Here is a 15212-nt window from a genome sequence, read left to right as displayed (position 1 = left end):
GGGGCCCCAGGAGGGAGACAAAAGGGCGAGACCCTTGGGGCCGGGGACGGGGAAGGCGCCGGGGCGCAAGGCACGCCTGTCCGGCCCTGGGGTGGCCTGGACCGTTCCGTCTTGCTCTGGAAGGACCAGCGTCCCCGCGTGGGTCAGGAGGCAGCCATTGGCGGAGCCCCCGTCGGAGCCCAGGCCCCGTCCTACCGCCGGGTCCCGTCCTTTCCCGTCGGGAAGCACTCTCTGCTGGCGGGGGCTCTGAGCTGGATTTTTATTACCATGGCCTCTGCCCCTGGCTCCTCCCAGGTGATCCGCACTGTACACTCCACGGAGCAGCGTCACACCTGTCAGCTCACTTTCCCAGCTGCTCTGTGAGAGGGTCAGGGGTCAGCCCTGCCTGCTCCTAGGCCTTTCCTTTTCGCGCTGTCTGTGGCTGCTTTCCCCGAGGACAGAGCCAGTCTGCCCAGAGAACCTAAAACATTTACTCTCCGGCCCCTTGCAGAAAAGGTCTGTGGACCCCTGACGTACAGGTGAAGGTGTGGGCAATTTGCTGGTGATGGACCAAACATTGTAAAGTCACAGCGAAGTTTGGGACGCCTGCAAGGGATGGGTGATTGGGACTAGATTAGGGGATAAACAGGAAATAAATACAGGGATAAGAACCTGGGGAATGATGGATTACAGGGCATCTGATGATGGTGGTTTTTTTTTTTTTAATTGTGGTAAAGTACACATAATATTTACCATCTTGATTATTTTAAAGCGTATGGTTCAGTGGTATTAAATACATTGTGCAACCATTGCCACTGTCCCTCTCCATAACTCATAAAGCTGAAGTTCTACATCCATCAGACAGTAACTCCCATTCCCCCTCCCTCTACTCTCTGGCAACCACCATTCTACATTGTCTCTATAATTTTGACCACTAAGTATCTCATGTGAGTGGAATCATAGAGTATTTATCTTTTGGTGATTGGATTATTTCACTTAGCATAATGTCCTCAAGGTTCATCCATGTTGTAGCATGTGTCAGAATTTCCTTCCTTTTTAAGGCTGAATAATATTCCATTGCATGAATGTGGGAGATTTTGCTTATCCATTCACCTGTTGATGGGTACTTGGGTTGCTTCCACATTTCTGCTACTATGATCATGCTGCTATGAACATGAGTGTGCAAATATCTCTTCAAGACCCTGCTTTCAATTCTTTTGTGTATATACCTGGAAGTAGACTTGTTGCATAATGTGTTAATTTCATTTTAAAATTTTTTGAGGATCTGGCATCCTGTATTCCACAGGGGCTGTACCATTTTATATTCTCACCAACAGTGCTCAAGGTTCCAATTTCTTCACATCTTTACCAACATTTATTTTCTGTTTTTTTTGATAGTAGCCATTCTAATGTGTGTGTGGTGGTATTTTGTAGTTTTGATATGCATTTCCCTAATGATTAGCGATTTTGAGCACCTTTTCATGTGCTTATTGGACATTTGTATATCTTCTTTGGAGAAATGTCTATTCAAAACCTTTGTCCATTTTTGAATTGGGTTGGGTTTTTTTGTGTGTGGTTGAGTTTTAGGAGTTCTCAGTATACTCTAGATATTAATACCTTATCAGATATATGATGCAAATATTTTCACCCATTCTTGGGTTGCCTTTTTACTCTGAGGATATTGTCTTTTAATGCACAAAATTTTAAATTTTCATAGAGTCCAAATTGTTTTTCTTTTGTTGCCCATGTCTTTGGTGTCATATCCAAAAAATTATTGCCAAATCCAGTGTCATGAGATTTTTGCCTTATGTTTTCTTCTAAGAGTTGTATAATTTTAGGTCATACATTTAGGTCTTCAATCCATTTTGAGTTAATTTTTAAACATGGTGTTAGGTAAGGGTCCAAATTCATTCTTTTGCATGTGGATATGCAGTTTTCCCAGCAGCACTTGCTGAAAGACTGTCTTTTCCTCATTGAATGGTCTTGGCACCTTTGTCAAAAATCATTTGGTCAAAAAAAAAAAAAATCATTTGATCATATATGCCAGAGTTTATTTCTGGACTCTCTATTCTGTTCCATTGGTCTATATGTATGCCTTTTTTTCTTTTTTGTAATTTTTATTGGAGCATAGTTGATTTACAATGTTGTGTTAGTTTCAGGTGTAGAGCAAAGTGATTCAGTTATATATGTATGTCTTTATGCCGGTAATCACAGTGTTTTGATACTGTAGCTTTGTAGTAAGTTTTGAAATCAGGAAGTATGAATCCTTTAGCTTTGTTCTTCTTTTTCAAGATTATTTTGGCTATTCAGGATCCCTTGAGATTTTATATGAATTTTAGGATGGGTTTTGCTATTTCTACAAAAAAAAAATGACAGGGATTATATTGAATCTTTAGATCACTTTGGGTAGTATTGCCATCTTAATAATATTAAGTCCACAATTTACGAACATGGGATATATTTCCATTATTTATGTTTTCTTTAATTTCTTTCAGCAATGTTTTGTAGTTTTCAGTGTACAAGTCTTTCACCTCTTTGGTTAAGGTCATTCCTAAGTATTTTTCCTTTTTGTTGCTGTTGTGAATGGAATTGTTTTCATAATTTCCTTTTCAGATTGCTTATTGTTAGTATATAGCAACTGACTTTTGTATGTTGACTTTGTATCCTGCTGAATTCATTTATTAGCTCTAACAGGTTTTCGTGCAATCTTTAGGGTTTTTTAAACATAATTTCATATCATCTATGAACAGAGATAATTTTGCTTCTTCCTTTCCAATTTGGATGCCTTTTATTTCTTTTGCTTGCCTAACTGCTCTGGCTAGAACGTCTAGTACTATGTTGCATAGAAGTGGTGAGAGTAAGCATCCTTGTCGTGTTCCCGATCTTAGTGAAGAATCAGTCTTTCACCATTGCTGTGGATTTTTCAAATATGGGTTTTATTATGTTGCGGCAGTTTCTGTCTATTCCTAGTTTGTTGAGTGTTTAATTCATGAAAAGGTGTTGAACTTTTCAAATGCTTTTTAAAAATACTTTTATTTTTTAATATTTATTTTTATTTATTTGGTTGCGCCGGGTCTTAGTTGCGGCAGGCGGGCTCCTTAGTTGTGGCATGCAAACTCTCAGTGGCAGCATGCATGTGGGATCTAGTTCCCTGACCAGGGATCGAACCCGGGCTCCCTGCAGTTGGAGCATGGAGTTTTAACCACTGTGCCACCAGGGAAGTCCCTCAAATGCCTTTGCTGCATCAGTTGAGATGATCATGTGGTTTTTGTACTTCATTATGTTAATGTGGTGTATTATATTGACTGATTTTCATATGTTGAACCATCCTTGCATTGCAGGAATGAATCCCACTTGGCCATGATGTATAATCTCTTTAATATGCTGCTGAATTCCTATTTTGTTGAGAACGTTTGCATCAATGTTCATAAGGGATATTGGCCTGAAGTTTTCTTTTCTTGTAGTGTCTTTATCTGACTTTGGTATCAGGGTGATGCTGGACTCTAGAATGAATCAGGAGGCATTCCTGCCTCTTCAGTTTTTTGGAAAAGCTTGAGAAGGATTGGTATTAGTTCTTTAAATATTCGGTAGACTTCACCAGTGAAGCCATAGGCTTCAGGGCTTCTCTTTGTTGGGAGATTTTTGATTACTGATTCAATCTCCTTACTTGTTGTAGGGCTTTTCAGATTTTCTATTTTTTCCTAAAAATTTTTCTGAGGGGGCTTTTGGGCATGAAAGGAATACTTAAAGAGTTACTTATGTTTTATAAATTTATTTACTTATTTTATTTATTTACTTTTGGCTGCATTGGGTCTTTGCTGCTGTGCACAGGCTTTCTCTAGTTGTGGCGAGCACGGGCTATGCTTGGTTGCGGTACACGAGCTTCTCATTGTGGTGGCTTCTCTTGTTGCGGAGCACGGGCTCTAGGCACGCAGGCTCAGTAGTTGTGGCACGCGGGCTCAGTAGCTGTGGCTCACGGGCTCTAGAGCGCAGGCTCAGTAGTTGTGGCGCACGGGCTTAGTTGCTCCACGGCATGTGAGATCTTCCCGAACCAGGGCTCGAACCCGTGTCCCCTGCATTGGCAGCAGGCGGATTCTTAACCACTGAGCCACCAGGGAAGCCCATTTATGTTTTAATTACTATTCAGTTGATTAAAGTATCAAGTTTAAATATCTCATATCTCTTAAGCCTAAAAGCCTAAAACGTCAGTTTACAAATATTGTTATCTTAATAAATTCAGTGATCTTTGTATGAAAATAAGATTTTGTTTCTCCCTATTCTTTGGTTAGCCTTCAGTTAGCCATGGGCTTTACAGATTAAATCTTCCTTAATTTTACCCCACACTTCTGTACTTAATTGATCAAACTCCCTTGGGCATCTCAAACTATACTTTCATATTTGATTTAGCCGACTCTCTTAAATAAACCAATAGCCACCCTGTCCCAAGTAGTCTTATTCCCGAGTCAAATCTAATAAGCAAAATGTTACTAAACCGTTAAGCAACTCTTATAAATCTAATAAAATAGACATAAATCTAACAGATTCTCTTACCTGTTTTAAACATTTTAAATGAAGTACATATATAAAACAGTGGAATAAAACTCATTATTACAGATAGCCTACCCAGCACCCAAATATCAGCCCAGGCAGATTCTTTTATTCATCCAGACACCACAAACGTACTTTCCTAACCCAGGGGCACAGAGCCATCCTCTCGGGCCACTTCACACTGAGGTGCTGGAGGCTTAACTCTTGATGGATATTCTTGCCCAGGACCCGGGTCCAGAATGATTTCCAGGATGATTCATCATGAGTCGGTATTTATTAGGCTGAGTCACTATGGAGATAATTGGACTTCCCAAGCCTGTGTCTTTTTTTGTAATAGTAAAATCTTCCATAATTCTTCATTGCCTGAGTAGAGCTGATAAGATTCTACAATCCCCTACCAGGGGTGCAATGAATATTTTAGCTGTTTAATTTGTAATGATGAAATTTTGACGTTGACCAAAACTTGAATATAGTATATAGTATACACACAGTCTGGCTTTGTCAACATACTGTAAACATCATTATAAACTTGTACATGCCTTTTTTTTCTTTTCCTTTGTTTTTCTAGCATGCCTGATATGGCTCTGCAGAAAACTACTGCTTTCTTTCTAGTCCCCAAATTGTCACAAGCTGCTCCGTGGGAGCCCCTTTCAACTGGCTCCTTTATCCTTTAAAACTGCCCTGGATCATTTTGAAAGCATACTTTCTTTCTGGCACCACACTGGTGCTCCAGGCCCATCTTAATTATCCTTGCCCTAAGACATAGGATCAGACACTTTCCAAGGCTCCTTGCTTCCTTTTGGGGAGCTGTACTTGAGACCAAAAATCCAGGCGCTTTGGGCATATGTTAGACCACTCTGCTTGACCCTGGGAGTGGGCGATAGCACAGAGGCCACTTTAGAGGCAGGCCCCGAAAAGATATATTTTTAACATGTCATGGAATCATATCATTTTAAATTTAACTCCAATTTAATGGACTACTTAAACCTTCTAATATAAAATATTTTTTTGTCTTTTCTTGAATACCAGCTTCCCTATTGCCACAAATACAACATTTTTTTACTAACTTTAATGTGAGTGCTGTCTATTATAATACCGACCCGCGGAGACTAAATTAGACCCTGGGTCCCTTGCCTAGGCTGCACTGCACAGCCCCCTCTCACTTCCGAGATCCTAGTTTTCCACCGACTGTCACTCCTTGGTATCTTTTTGACATCAGAAGCTGGGACTTTTGGTGATGACTATAGTGGGGTCAGTCTGACTGAGTGATATCAGCTCATTGAGGGGTAAATGGAATGACTTTATTTTTCCAGTGATTGCTACCAGCTGTACTCTTACTGATTTCCTGCTTACTGACAGGCTCCCTTAAAGACGCACGGTCCAAATCTATAATTTGTCAGTCAGTATCAGTTACTGGGACAGTATCATTTTGGTTGAGTCTCGTTGTCTGTTTTGAAACTTCAGTCTCATCTTTCACCCAAAACTGCCCCCATCATGTCAGCACCCTCCCCAGTAAAGACTAGACATGTGGCTCCACTGGTTCGGATGGGTGCAGAGGCTCTGCACTCTGACCCACAGCTCTTGTCCGAGGGATTCTTCAACTGGTGGGAAAGACAGAAAGAGGAAGAACGATGTTTCTTTCCATGACTGCTCACTGGCGGCCCTTCTTCCTGCAGGTCATGATGTGAACAGCCGAGGCTGGTAGTAACCACCTTCCTGTCTCTGCTGTACCCGTCTCGGCTAATCCAGCCGGACTTCTGGTGGTGCTGGAGGTTAAACGGCACTGCGAGGCAAGAGGAGATTAGTCTTGGTAAGTCCTCTAGACGTGGAATCCAGGGAAAGGTCCAGAGTAGTTTGCTGGATAGTAATTACAGGATAGGCCCTGGGCATCCTGTGCAGGCTTGCAATTCAGACGCATCAGCCTGACGCAGAGGGGAGAGCTTCTGGAAGGCTGGGGTGGGAGGGGTAGCAGCAGGGCCACTGGTGCCCCAGGGGTGGCCGGTCGAGCTCCAGGCAGTGGGGACCTGAAGAGTAGCCTGTCCTCAGGTTCAGGTCAACTCTACCGTCAGGGAGAGGAAGTGCATAAAAAAGGGCCCACCTTTTGTGGGCCTCTAGCTGGCGAGACACTGAGCTGGACCTGGGACAGGCATGTGTGTGTGCATGCATGGGGGCTTGGGGAGTGTAAGTATTGTCTGTTGATCTTCTGTATATGCTTCTAGCTCTTTCCTTTGCATCGCTTCCCCTCTTTTCACAAGGGCTTTAACAAACTTCCCGCAAACAGAGTATCTGAAAAGAAACATTTGTTGAAGACACCACTGTTGGAGAATGTGTCACCAGACCCACGGTCCATGTCTTGGCTGAGGCCTGAGATCTGATTCAGCTCCTTGGTGGTAAGACACAGACGCCCTCAAACTTCTTCAAGAAAAGAGGGGCTGTTGTGAGGCGGGGCCCTGGTACCGGGCTGGCTGGGAACTGCTTGACTCAGGGACTTGAGGGGCCGTCACAGGTGGGAAGGAAGTAAGGAGACTTGAGACGAAACGCCACGTGGCTCCTGAACAGTGAAAGCACCTGAGTCGACAGCGCTGAGCCAGTTTTCATTTCCCGTTTTTGGTGGTTGTGCCACAGTAGAGGTTAACGTCAGGGGAAGCTGAGTACTATATATGTGAGCTCTCCGTCCTGGTTTTGCAACTTTTCCTTAGGTCTAAAGTTATTTCAAAATGAAAAAAAATTTTTTAATTACTGCTGCCTCGGTCCTGCCCTGTGAGTTAAGGGGAGCTCAGAGTTTTGAACTCTTGTTTAATGCCAGGTACACTTTTCGCATTTCCTAATGTAATCCTTACGGCCCCAGGGGAGGCGAGCCCTGGAGCCGGTCGTCCGGGGATAATGGAAGCTCAGAGACACTAAGGAAGCCGTGTGGTTGATGAGAAGAGGACCAGACGGCCACCCAGGCCAGCTCCCCCGCTGCCCCACAGGGAGAGCCTGGGCCAGGGCAGAAGAAAGCTAGAGGCGGAACGCAGGGAAGCAAGGGCTTGCAGCCCCCGGTGAGGAATTTGGACTTTATCCTGGAGGCCAGTGGGTCTCAATCCTGGCTGCACATCGGATCCTCTGGAGAGCTCTAAGGATGACTACTGCCTGGGTCCTACCCCAGGAAGCCTGACTCGGCTGTTTTTTTGGTTTTGTTTTGTTTTTTATATTGGAGTAGAGTTGTTTAACAGTGCTATGTCAGTTTCAGGAGTACAGCAAAGTGATTCAGTTATACATATACATGTATCTAATCTTTTTCAGATTCTTTTCCCATTTAGGTTATTACAGGATATTGAGCAGAGTTCCCCGTGCTGTAGAGAAGGTCCTTGTTGGTTATCCATTTTAAGTATAGCAGTGATGCAGCTGTTGTTTTTGAAGCTCTCCAAGTGATGCTGACGTGCAGCCAGGCTGTGATGAGAACTGCCGTCATGTTGTCACACACGGTCACGAGGCCTGCTTTTCACTGACCCTTCGCAGGGACTCCTGGGCCCGAGGCAACGCCCTCGTGCCCCAGCTGCCCCGAGAGCCCTCACAGAGGCGTTACCCTCTTCTCCCAAGCCAGTCTGCGAGCTCCGGTCGCCCCACACTGTCCCATCCGTTTCTGGCCCCCGCCCCCCGCCTGGGTCTGCCCCCGGCACAGCCGCTGGGGAGCCAGTGTCGCCCTCACCAGGGTCGGGGGCTCGGGGGCCGCGGGAGCTGGGGGTCGCGGCGGGGGGAGCAGCCCCCCCCGCCCCCCAGAGGGCGCTCAGCCTCTCGCACTCCGGAAGCCTTTGCGCCCGCTAAAGCTTGTAGCGAGGAGCTCCAAACATTGCCATCATACTGATGACATTTTATTGTTACAGAGAAAAATAATTTAAAAATATATGCATCATCCACATTTCAATTTTTTTCTCTCTGGAAACTTTAATTCCCCACGTGGCTGGAACATAAACAGACCAAGAGGACCACGGTGACCCGCAGAAAGCAAGTGAACGGAACTGACCTCCCGGGGACTGTTGTTATTCTAGAGTCAGCGAGTTGAGAGCTTTGCCCCGCAGGGTCTTCATCTCCTCAAACACCTTTTCTCCTGCCTTCTCCAGTGGCTGTGCTTGGTCTCTCGCCTCTCTAAGCATATACATCAAACACAGACCCGGCAAGGCGCATCAGGGCCCTCATGAAGCACCACCAACCTGCTGCCGGGCCCAGTGTTGCGAGAGATGCCTTGCGAAGGTCGGAGGGCTGTTTGTCCGCAGACACAGTTGAAACCACGCTTAGCGATCCCTTACTTACCAGTGGAAACACCCGACTGGTAAGTGGCTCAAGCCTGGTTTCCAGTCTGAGCCGCACCAGTTTCTCAGCAGAGACACGTGACCTACGCTCTCAGCCGCCGTTTCCAGACGCGCACCTGGTGTGCATCCCGTCCCCCAGGATTGCTGCAAAGGGGAAACGAGAACGTATTCGTACACATCCCGGCGTGATGGCTTCTAAAGGCCCAGTTGGCAGGAGCTGGTTCTTCATGTTGATGAGTCAAGTGGACGCACAGTATCTCTGACTTTGGTAATAGCTCCAGAAGGTGGGAATCAAGAGGGAGGGCTCTGCACCTGGGTGGAGGAGTGGCTGATGTGGAGGCCAGATGTCGCCGGTGTGTCGAGGGGCAGAACTTTCCAAATATCTGGGAGGACGTGATGAGTGTATTTGGTTGGAAGCACAGATGTCTAAGGGCTGTGAGCTCAGCTATACGATCTGCCCAGATAGAAGAATTCAATACAGAATTAAGTGCTTCTCCCCTATATTCACAGCAGCACTATTCACAATAGCCAAGACATGGAAGCCACATAAATGTCCATCGACAGAGGAATGGATAAGGGAGATGTGGTACATGTATACAATGGAATATTAGCCATAAAAAAGAATGAAATAATGCCATTTGCAGCAACATGGATGGACCCAGAGATTCTCATACTAAGTGAAGTAAGTCAGAAAGAGAAAGACAAATACCATATAATATCACTTATATGTGGAATCTAAAATATGACACAAATGAACTTATCTACAAAACGGAAACAGACTCACAGACATAGTGAACAGACTGGTGGTTGCCAAGGTGGGGGAGGAGTGAATTGGCAGATGCAAACTATTATCTATAGGATGGATAACCAACAAGGTCCTACTGTATAGCACAGGGAGATATAGTCAATGTCCTGTGATAAACCATAATGGAGAAGAATATGAAAAAGAATATATATATGTATAACTGAATCACTTTGCTGTACAGCACAAACTAACAACACTGTAAATCAACTATACTTCAGTAAAATTAAAAAAATAAAATTAAGTGCTTCTGAAACATTTTCTAAAGAGGGTGAAATGTGAAGTTTTGGCAAATACCCAAAAGTTTTGAAAAAGCAGAAATACCAGAAAACGAAGAACTAAAATGTTCCCTAATGTGTATAATTAAAAAAAAGAACTAATTGGCACCACCTTATGGAATCAGTATAAAAATATATAGATCATGTCAGCCCTTAAAGATATTAATGATTGAGTGATATGATAATCTAAGGGGAGTTGAATGATACGTTGGCAACTAAAGTCACTCTCACAGTTTCTTGGACGTTTTGCAATATGATTCTCCTTAGTGGGTCTTGAGAGGGTGAGATCACCATGAAGGCAGCAAAGAATCTCTCGGGTTGATTACAGCCATCGAGGGAGAGCAGATGATTCTTTGCATCCATGAAAATAAATATTTGCCACAAACCCAATAGACAGCAGTCTTCATGGGGACATTAAGTCCCACTGATGGGTTCTTTATTTCTGTCCCTGTCTGACCAAGCTCTGGTGTGTGTGTGTCTGACTCTGTCCGCTTCTGGCTGAGGCTGAAGGAGGTGAGGAAAAGGCACAAGGACAGAGAAGACAGAACTGAGCGTTGGGTCATGCTTGCTATGTGCTGGAGAGAATTTCAGAACCAAATACCTGCTGTACAGCACAGGGAACTCTACTCGTATCTTGTAATAACCTATAAGGGAAAAGAATCTGAAAAAGAATAGATAGCTATATGTATAACTGAATCACTTTGCTGTACACCTGAAACTAACACAACTGTAAATCAATTATATTTCAATAAAAATTTGAAAAAAATGAAAAAAAATCATCTGTGGGATATCAATCAGTTGTAATACTATGCAGCCAATAAACTGATAATTACATTGACAATTTTGACATGTGAAAAAACGTACAAAAAATAATTTAAACTGCAAAATAGATGAATTCAAAAGGCCATGGATCTATTTATTGAAAATTTGTGAAATGTATGTGTATTTTGAAAACAAAATTGGAAGCTAAGTTGTTGTGCAGAAAATGTTTAGAGTTCATTGTTGGTTTTTTTGTTTTTTGTTTTTTTTGGTAAAGTAGCTGAAATACATTAAACAAAAAAAGAAGATCTTCCACTTTGGGTGCATATATAAAGTAATAAATTCTACTTCATTTAATAATCATTTGATAATCCAATGGCATTCAATGTTAGCTTCTGTAGTGAAAATGGTGAAAAACCAGGTTAAATACCAGGTAAGCAAAGAGGTATTAGATATTGCCCCACGCATGGAGCAAACCATTCTAAGTCCAGGGGTAATTCTTGAAATTGAAAAAAAAAAAGGGTTTTTATTTAGAACTCTTAGGGACTTCCCTGGTGGCACAGTGGTTAAGAATCCACCTGCCAATGCAGGGGACACGGGTTCAAGCCCTGGTCCGGGAAGATCCCACATGCCGCAGAGCAACTAAGCCCGTGCGCCACAACTACTGAGCCTGCACGCCTAGAGCCCGTGAGCCACAACTACTAAGCCTGCGAGCCACAACTACTGAGCCTGCGCGCCTAGAGCCCGTGCTCTGCAACAACAGAAGCCACCGCAATGAGAAGCCTGCGTACTGCAATGAAGAGTAGCCCCCACTCGCCGCAACTAGAGAAAACCCACACGCAGCAACAAAGACCCAATGCAGCCAAAAGTAAATAAATAAAATAATTTTTTAAAAAATTAATTGAAAAAAACCCTCTTAAGTCAACTGTTTGAAACCTGAAACAAAATGCAAAGTACATCTCTTTGTTGAGGTGTCAGAGGTTCTATGTGCTATGTAGTGTAACATGATATTTTATTGTTAATTAGCTGCTTAAATCAGATGCTCACTGAAATTCTATTTAAAAATTTTATTTCCTGAATTTTCTTTTACGAGAAACTGCCAGTCTACTTTCTGAGAAGTGTTGGTTTGCTGTAGGCCTCTGCTACTATCACAAACAAACCAAAGGAACCCCATGCTCCTCTAAGATACGTGGGTATTCCCTTCTGAAAAGGCAGGGCCTCCCCAAAACACCCCAAACAAGGAAGACAAACTAAGAAATTTACAGTATACACAGGAAGGGTAATTATCCCTAAAATATGAAGCACTCTTACAAATAAGTAAGAAAAAGATAAACACTTTCTACAATATAGGCAAAAAATCCCTTCATAAAACAAGAAAAACAATTGATAAACATAGGACATTTTTTACCATCACTTGTAAACAAAGAAGTTTAAAATTAAAACAATGATTTGGTCATTTAAAAACCTATCATATTGGTAAAGAAAAAAAGCCTGATACTATAACACGTTGTTCAGGGCATTTGAATGTGGGCATCCTGACCTCTGCTGGTAGGAGGTTTGTTGATGAACTTTCTGGATGGTGGTGAAGCACTATATATTAAAACCTTAAAATGAACATGGATCTAGCATTTATGTTTCTAGGAATTTATCCCAAGGAGACAGTCTGATAAGTTTGCAAGGAATTATGGCACAAGGAGGTTTGTTGCAGCGCTACTGGCAACAGCAAAACATTGAAAAGAGTTGATGTGATCATCAGTAGAAGGATGTGTGAACACACGATGGCACCTCCACCAATGAGACGCAGAGACGTGTGTCTGTGTCTATACATCTGTGTTTATGATACACGATGGCACCTCCACCAATGAGACGCAGAGACGTGTATCTGTGTCTATACATCTATGTTTATGATACACGATGGCACATCCACCAATGAGATGCAGAGATGTGTGTCTGTGTCTATACATCTGTGTTTCTGATATACTGCTATCTGTGTCTATACATCTATGTTTATGATATACTGCTAGATAAAAGTCTAGAAGATAAAACAATATGAACAATATGATTGAATTCATATATATATAAGGTACGCATGTATGAATATATATCAACACATACAGTTGGCCCTCTGTATCCGTAGGTCCTGCATCTTCAGATTCAACAAACCCCGGATGAAAAAAAAATTCAGAAAGTTCCAAAAAGCAAAACTTGAACTTGCTGTGCGCTGGCAACTATTTACAAATCATTTACATTGTATGAGGTATTATAAGTAATCTAGAGATGATTTAAAGTATATGGGAAGATGTGCGTAGGTTATATGCAAATTCTACAGCATTTTATATAGGGACTTGAGCATCCACAGATTTTGGTACCCGGGATGGGGGTGTCCTGGAACCAATCCCCTGTGGATACCGAGTGATGACTGTATGTATGGTTTAACAAAATATAATAGGTGTTTATGGTTTATTTAAACAAACAAACAAACAAATCCTTGGAAGACCACACATCAAAATGTACAAGTTACTGCCTCTGGGTGGTAGGATTATTGTTTTTATTTTATTCTTTATATTTTTCTGTATTTTCTAACATTTTAATAGTAAAAAAAAGGCTTTTTTTATTTTTATTTTTTCAGTAGAATTTTAAAAAAAATCATTGATTTGTTTATTTCTATTTTTGTTTATTTTTTGGCCACGCGGCATGCAGGATCTTAGTTCCCCGACCAGGGATTGCACCCGCACCCCCTGCAGTGGAAGCGCGGAGTCTTAACCACTGGACCGCCAGGGAAGTCCCAAAAAAGACTTTTTTTTTTAAAGAGAAAAAGAATTCTAAAAAGGATAACTGGAATTTCAAACTTACAAACCATATGAACTCTGGTGGTTATTTACTTTACCAAAGTATTCTTCAAAACCAATTCTTGAAGGGTGACGGTTTGCTCGGCTAGTTGGCCCCTGAGGGAGAGGCAAAGAGAAGAAGTCACGTGTGCCAAGCGAGTTCACGTCGAGCAGCTGGAGAGGTGTCTTCGCACCGGCATCTCGTTTAACCCTCACAACTGCCCAGTTGCTGAAGATGAGCAATGCTGCTGGAGGTGGCACGGGCGCGAAATGGGATGCGGCCCCGGGTCTCGCCAGGCTCCAGAGCCTGGGCCTCTTATACTGCATGAAGCTCATCCAGCTACTCATAAGACACAAACACAGCTCTGAAATTACACGATAAGCAAATGGGAATGCTGGACTCTGTTCTAAAGGTTTATTTGCCAACAACATTTGAGGGAGCGTCGCTATGCATAAAATACACATCTAAACATCTGAAGCATTGGAAACGTGCCCCTTCTGACACGTTCTTAGATCCAAACAGCACGGCAGTTCTGTGCGTCCTGTAGGATGAGCTTTATCCTGGCTGCCCCTTCCTAAGCCATCGGAGCATCCACTTACTTCTCCTTCTTGGTGTCCTTGTAGTCCAACATAGGGAATTCCACCTCCATCATTTCTGGAGTCAGCATGATGTCTATACTCTGCTCACAGAGCTCGCTGAGAAGGAATAAAATCGAGAAATATTGTCGTCATTTAAGACTTAGGCAATTCCTTCAACATTCCTCCCACCTACTCTTCTGGAATCTACGTTAAGAAAAAGCATAAGGCTGACAGCTTTCTACCAACCCACAGTAGTGGGAATGGTTATTTATAAGCAGAGAATAAAAAGCGGTTTAGAAATGCGGTTACAGAATTCATATTCTCTTCAGGTGCACGTGGAACATTTACCAATATTGACCATATCTTGGACCATAAGGAAAGCATGAATGTTTCAAAAGATTGAAATCATTCAGAGAATGTTCTATGGCCACATGGAATTCGAATAGAAATCAATAGCAAAGAAGAGTAAAAAAATCCACGACTGCTTTAAAAATGAAACAGTATATTTCTAAATAACCTATGGGTAAGAGAAGACATCACAGGGACCGAGGTTATTTTTCTCTTGGGCTCCGCAATCCCCTAGAGCAGGGGTCAGCAAACTTTTCCTGTAAAGGCCTCTGCGGGTCGTAGGGTCTCTTTTACAGCTACTCAGCTCTGCTGTTGCAGCATGAAAGGAATCATGGAAAAATACATAAATGAATGAGTGTGGCTGTATTTCAGTAAAACGGTTTGCAAAAGCAGGCGGCAGGCCAGATTCGGCCGTTTGCGGACCCCTGGCCTCGAGCTTGGTTGTTGGACAGTTACAGGTGGGTCCCTGCATGTGTGGGTTCCAGCTCCACGAAGCAGCGAGAGGGAGGGTGCAGGAGCCCACCCCATCCTGGTCCTGCCCTCGGGAGAAGATCTCACGTCTGCTCCTGTCCCTTTGGCAGAGGCCGAGCGACATGGATGACGTAACTGCAGGGGAGGCTGGGACCATGAGCCTCCGGTTTCCACAAGTCTGTTTCTTTAGAAGAGGGGACAGTTTTTTTGAGAGAGGCCGTCTCTGCTACACTCAGAGAAATGCTCCCGAGATCAACGGAGGCTTCCAAATTTACAGTTAGCAAGAGGAACACTCTCCTGACAGCGGTACGTAAGCAGAGGCGGGCAG

At 43.2% G+C, this 15212-nt stretch overlaps 1 protein-coding gene and 1 long non-coding RNA gene across 9 annotated transcripts in view; one reads left to right on the top strand and one right to left on the bottom strand.

Moving 5' to 3' along the window:
• Nucleotides 1-35: 35 nt before the first annotated feature.
• LOC133085887 (uncharacterized) lies at nucleotides 36-9931 on the top strand. Of its 2 annotated transcripts, XR_009699691.1 has the most exons (4): nucleotides 36-495; nucleotides 6204-6337; nucleotides 6783-6917; nucleotides 7376-9931. It is a non-coding gene; the product is annotated as an uncharacterized LOC133085887 (long non-coding RNA). The 2 variants fall into 2 exon arrangements; XR_009699697.1 differs by lacking the exon at nucleotides 7376-9931 and having other exon boundaries at nucleotides 6783-7110.
• The window catches only part of CFAP221 (cilia and flagella associated protein 221), an 85520-nt gene continuing 78758 nt past the window's right edge, over nucleotides 8451-15212 (bottom strand). For 6 of the 7 annotated variants that reach the window (XM_061182947.1, XM_061182953.1, XM_061182960.1 and 3 more), the window contains 2 exons: nucleotides 14087-14182; nucleotides 13614-13851 (listed from right to left, as the gene is read on the bottom strand). In XM_061182947.1, the coding sequence (XP_061038930.1) occupies nucleotides 13827-13851; nucleotides 14087-14182 (121 nt within the window). In that variant the 3' untranslated portion in view covers nucleotides 13614-13826. Of the gene's footprint in view, nucleotides 8656-13613; nucleotides 13852-14086; nucleotides 14183-15212 lie in introns of those variants that run through there. The other variant, XM_061182962.1, reaches the window with a different exon arrangement.

This window comes from Eubalaena glacialis, chromosome 1, assembly GCF_028564815.1.
Source record: "Eubalaena glacialis isolate mEubGla1 chromosome 1, mEubGla1.1.hap2.+ XY, whole genome shotgun sequence".
Lineage (NCBI taxonomy): Eukaryota > Metazoa > Chordata > Mammalia > Artiodactyla > Balaenidae > Eubalaena > Eubalaena glacialis.
Note: the sequence above shows the minus strand (reverse complement) of the source record. Positions and strands in the feature narration are given on the sequence as shown.